The 6000-nt window shown below is 43.3% G+C and overlaps 1 protein-coding gene across 1 annotated transcript in view; it reads right to left on the reverse strand.

Annotated features, from left to right (window-relative positions):
- The window catches only part of STT3B (STT3 oligosaccharyltransferase complex catalytic subunit B), a 74784-nt gene extending 69040 nt beyond the window's left edge, over window positions 1-5744 (reverse strand). The window contains exon 1 of the mRNA XM_079794791.1: window positions 4959-5744. Within this exon, the coding sequence (XP_079650917.1) occupies window positions 4959-5272 (314 nt within the window). The 5' untranslated portion in view covers window positions 5273-5744. The remainder of the gene's footprint in view (window positions 1-4958) is intronic.
- Window positions 5745-6000: the final 256 nt, after the last annotated feature.

The following is a 6000-nucleotide window of genomic DNA, read 5'->3' on the forward strand; positions in this document are numbered from 1 at the left end:
CACAGATGATATGGTCAATTTAATTAGGGTACTGGTCACAATTCATTAGAAATTCACTTATTTAAAATAGTACAAACTTGACCAACATAAAGGCATTCACCAACATTTACAGGTTATATTCCAAATTATGTTTAGCTGTCTTTTAAACAATGAAAGCATTTTTCCAAAGAGATAACATTGCAAATAGTGGTTAGGTTTCCTAGCGAGTCTACCAGTCAGTTAACCAATGTCTACCTAAAATATAGGCGCCTCTTCTTACCCTTACCCTCACCTAACCAGTCCCCCCTGACCCTCAAAATTCTACAGTATTGCCACTTTCTAAATAAATTTTTAACTCCCTGGAAATTATACATGATCAGAAGTAGGTAAAGTGTGGATACAGAAAGAAACCTTTCAGAAAAAAGTGGCTTAAAAACAAAAAATATCTTCCAGAATCAGCAAAGTCAAGTTATTTAACACACATGGGCTAATGTACTGACTTATGATGTACTCAAGTAAGTTACTAACCAAAACCCAGAATAACTGAATCTTATTCTAATCTGCATCCAATTGAGAATCATACAGAAAGAGTATTTATGCCAATTATGTTCAAGTACTACAGAAAATAAATTCTTCCAAAAATGAGATGCTCTTTATCGTGGAGTTGGGGAACAATGATAACATTCTTTTATTATAATGACTAGTACATGATCAGTACAGGCTTTTAAAGCAGTAATGGACAGATAGAAAGATGATAAAGTAAAATACTAACTGTAGAATATCTAGCTGTTGAGTATGAATGTTCACTATAAAATTCTTTCATCTTTTCTGTCATAATCCAAAGCACTCAAAACTTACAGAGAGCATAAAAACCAGAGGCAGGTTAAGTACATATAGGATAGTAAATTTTCCCATATTCATAACAACTGGGTTAGAACCTAAAATGTAAATCTTCATTCTGAGTTTCTAATGCTTGGTCTACAATGTTGTCTTTATGCAAACTACATATGGCAGACAGTAAGGGGCTTTCAGTCTTACCGAAGTTAGTCCTTAAGAAAACCCTAAAGGGAAAGAAAAAATTCTAGTCTTTGCTGACAGATCCTAACTCTCCCAAAACCTATCATATGCCTCATGAAACACAATGATTACTACCTATAGGAGCCACCACACTTGACCTCAAATGGGAGCAGGTCCAATCCCATCATCCAATCCAGCATCTCAAGGCACTCCCTTGCACCTCCTCCCTAAATGTTCTTGTAACTTAAAATGGTCTCAAGAGCTCAAGAGTAGAAAAAAGTGCAGCTGAACTGCAGTTGCTAATAACTCCACACTTTTTAAGATTTAGGGACATTTTGTTCTAAAACTGTTTTTATTACCCATTTTGTCTTCTTCAGAACTGAGGTCAATAGCCTCTTTTTGTCATCTGCTAAGTGAAGAAAAACATGGAGATCTCAAAGCACAGGAAGTATCCCCCAACTTACAAATAGCTTATGTTCCAAAGGTTTATCACTCCTTTTAAAACATGTTTTGTACTAATATACCATAGTATCTGTGAAGCATTGCATTCCAAGTTTCAACTCTAACCTGCAGTTTTCTGCCCTGCAAAAAGTCATCTGGTGTCCTTTTACAGTTAAGCTCAGAGAATTCTCTCTATAGCTCTAGGGAGAATCCACTATAACCCCTGAGCAGGCACAAAAAAGGGCAGCTCTCCTTACATAGGGTGATTTTACATTGCTTCTGTGGGAAAAGCTAATTTACCAAGACACTAGCTATGGAAAACGTACGTGGTTAATATAATGTGAAAGTATAATAATTACAACAAAAATAAGTAGAAACTACATTTTGCTCCAGATAAAAATAAGATAAAATAATTAGGTGCTGTTAAACTAGTTGGTCAACCAAATGTTTGGCAAGTCGAGAGAACATATTTTCAAACTGCTTCCTCATGTCTGATCAACTCAACTGATAAGGGAGGAAATTACTGAAGTGACAAGAAAATCATTACCAAAAATGTTGCTAAGTTCTAAAAATGTGCATTGTACTTTAAAATTCAATAAATAGATAATATTCAACATCATATACCACCCCTTATAACCGGTAAGATTTGTAAACAACAAAACCATGACAATTAAAAAAAAAAGTATAACTTTGACAATGAGTAACCTTCAACAGCTAACTAGAGTCTTACACAATTTAAGAACAGTAAAATTTATAGAAACAATCAAACAGAGAAAGTAAACTTTTCACTAAAAATACTTCAGAAATGAAGCCAGTAACAGAGACATGGAAAAAGGGATCAGGGAAGGCCAGAATAAACTGGTTTGTAGATGCAGAACCTGAGAAAAAACATTTAAATATTATTAAAGGTTCATGTCCATTGCTAAATGTTAAATGGTAATCTGAGAGACTCCCAAGCTAATATATAGCCCTAAGATGTTAGATAGTAGATCAGTCAAAGTATTGGTACTATTAGTAGCTTTGAAGGACAACTGCTTTAAAAATCCAAAGTTATAATGAATGACAGGCAATCTACACCTAACCGCCTCTTTAAAGTTTTCAAACAATATAAGAATGAGAAGCCTAACTACTGGAAATCTTTAAAAGATGTGAAGAGTGAGCAAACAGGTTTTCTTTTTGTCTTAAACCTAATGCTTTCATTAAAGTCACCTGAATTAGGTTTATCTGTCCCCAATTAGGAAATGGGACAATTTATTACAAAGGGCTGTTAACTACTAATCAGAATTATCTAACATTATAAGCATTTAATCATAAATATAACGAAACGTAAATGCTGAAACTATCAATAAACAGAACACCAAAATTAAGTAAATCTGTAAGACTGAAGAGGTGTGTATACCTTTAAATTCGTGTATGTGTCATAGAATTCAGATGTTATATGTTTAGCTAAAGAATGTTTCTGAAAAAAAGAATAATGTTTCTGAAATGTGTTTTATACAAAGAAAAATATAAGTTAAACAAATTTTATTGTGGATAAAAAAGGGTTATGATCTTCAAGTATTTTCTAGAAACCAGAAAAAGAAAACTTTTCTTTGCCATACTTAAAAATATATATATACATTATCTGTGAAGCAACCCATTAAGATTTTTCATGATTACAATACTCAATTTCATTAGTAATCTTTGGATAACTTAATGCAGATTTCTAATCTTCAAAATCATTTCATCATTCAGCTGTGAATTTTTCTACAAGCCTTTATTTTAGCCTCATTATTACTACTGAACAGTATTTGGCCTTCCAGTTTGTAAAAATGATACTCTGAAAATATACAAGTTTTGTTACCAGTAATGTTTGGTCAGCAATGAACTTCTGTTGTAATCTGAAGAAACAACTTTCTCTTTTCACACTGTTCAGTACAATACTAGCAGTTTTCATTTTCTGGTTCCAATTTCATTTTTATCTAATTTGGTGTTTCAAAGGGAAGACTAAGAATACTGTGTCTAGCACAAAGCTTTACAATAATTTATTTCCTTCTGTGGTTCCAAGTAACATAAGTTATTTTCTAATTCTGTAATAAATATATAATAAGGTCTCCACGGCTTTAAAACAAACAAAAAAAGTTATTTTCTAAAAGGTGTTAGGGAACAAAACACAAAACTTCTAAAATGGAATTAAAATGTTTCACCAAAGAATGGTCAGTAATTAACTGTTATCCTAAATTGAGTTTCTCCATAAGTGGGCCCCTCTGGTGTTCAATACATGATGTACTATCAATTTTTCTATCCATAACACAACTCCAATCTCAGTACTTTGATATATGGGTAACTTACTCCACAAAACATTTATTAACTTTGTATTTTAGTAACTCTCAAGATTGTCTCTGCATTTCAAATGATAAATGTTCGAAAGTTTTAGTTCGGTCTAGCAAGTAAGATTAACTCAAGGCTGATAGGTCAAAGAAATGAATTAAGCTAGGCTCAGGTTAAAAAAACAACAACTCAGGTTCGCAAGTTAGAAAATAAATGAAAGCAATCTTCTTCTAGATAACTCGCAGACTAGTAGAGTGACTACATTAACTAGTGCTCTTAATGGGGTAATTTTCTAAAACATTCAGGTCAGCCCCGATATCATGTGCAACTCCGGTATGAATCTAGGGCTCCCTATCAACCTTCCTGCAGAGACCAATAAAGGAACTAATGCCATGCTTTTGGATAGTGGGCACCACACACTGAGGGTGACAGTTTGGCTACAACAGAGTAACGATTTTGCTCTAAAAAGCAACCCGAGATGATTGTGGAACAGTGCGGTGCTGAGTGCATGCACTTAAGGGCCTTGAAAAAACCAACTCTTGAAAAAAAATATCTAACGTTAAATAAATAAGAGTCCCGGGCTTTCAGATCACTTTCAGGGATATGATTTCTTTTCCTACAACACCTCGCTCACTCTTTTCCCCCTTCTTGTATAATGAGAGCAAGAAAAAAAAAAAAAGAGAGAGAGAGAGAGAGAGAGAAACGGTAAGAGCGTTAAGACAGCGAGGCTGAGCAGGCAGGGATCCTGCACATCTGGACTCATCTCGAACCGCAACAGGGCAACCCGCGGGGCCGATCCCATCCCAAGCAGCCAACACGCGACCGCAAAAGCAAAAAAAAAAAAAATGAAAGAACGCGATAGCCACGGGCCGGGAGGCAGGGGAGTCCGCCCGCCACCAAGTCGGCCGGCTCCCGCCGTGGCCCGTCCGGATTCTGGGACCCGAGCCGGCTGCCAGGGGGGGGGCTTCGCTCACCCTCCCCGGGGTAGTCCCCCTTGCCCCGCCGGGGGTCAAGGTCCCACTCCGGGACCCCGACGCCTCGCCTGGAGCTGCTCGGGGGAAACTTCGCCCACGGGCAGGGGGCGCGCCCGGGAACTCGGGGACCCGCGCCCACCTCCGCTGGGTGAGGGGGGGGTGGGGGGGCGGTGAGCGGGGTTCCGGCGGCGGGGTCCCCGCCGGCCGCGGGCGGGGGAGGGGCAGCGGGGCACTTACCACGGGTCGAACTCGTGAATGATGCTTTCGAAGCGAATGACGGCGAAGAGGCGCGAGCTGAAGCCGGCCAGCCAGGCCAGGAACAGGATGGTGAAGGAGAGCAGCGACTGCCAGCCGGCCGGCTGCGACAGCCCCCCGGACAGCCCCGCGGGGGCCGGCTTCGGCGGCGCCACGCCGCCCGCCGCCTTGTGCGCGCACTGGGCCCCGGGCCCGTGGTGGCCGTGCCGGCTGTTCCCCAGGGCCATGAGGCCGCTCCACGGAGACGAGTTGAGGGACGACTTGTGCTTGCTCTCCGGGGCCGAGGGCTCCGCCATGTTGTGCCCCGGCGGCGGGTTCGCTCCTCGCCGCCGCCGCCGCCGCCGCCGCCGCCGCCGCCTGGTGCGAGGGGTGCTGGGCGGGGACCCAGAGAAGGAGGAGGAGGAGGAGGAGGAGGAGGAAGAATAAAAAGGAGGAGGAGGAGGGAAGCGCCCCGCGCGCTCCCGCCCTCAGCGCCGCGAGGCCGGGAAACGGGGGGTGGAGGCGGCGGCGGAGAGTCTACGCCTCCGCTGCGGCCGCGACCGCCGCTCTCTCAACTCGGATGGCCCTAGCGCCCCACTAGCCATACGTGTCCCCCGTGCAGCTGCGGCAGCGGCGAGAGCCGACGGGACGAGGGCGCCAGAGAAGGAGCAGGAGCGGACGGAGGCAGCACCTCGAGTCGTAACAGCAATGACATTCCTCCTTACACCCGCCGCCTGCCCCGCCGTGAGGAGCAGGAGGAGGAGCGCCCTGGAGCCCGGGCGGAGCTCAGCCAGCCTCTGACTCCGCCCCCTACCCAACAGGAACTGGCTTTTCCACCTGTCACAATGCGACAGGTCCGTTAGGGGGCGTGCCCAGAACCGTGGAGCCTGCCAATAGGGGCGCGGGCCGGGACGGGGCTTAGCCCAACCGTTTACTCCCCCCTCCCCCTCCCCCTCCCGGCCTCGCGCGCATTCGCCCGGAGCGGCTGTGCTGTGAGGTTAAGGTTTCATTGTCAGTTGAAAGACGCGGTTTCGCGCTCCCGTGT

The sequence above is a fragment of the Cnephaeus nilssonii genome (assembly GCF_951640355.1).
Source record: "Cnephaeus nilssonii genome assembly, chromosome: 17".
In the NCBI taxonomy this organism is placed as follows: domain Eukaryota; kingdom Metazoa; phylum Chordata; class Mammalia; order Chiroptera; family Vespertilionidae; genus Cnephaeus; species Cnephaeus nilssonii.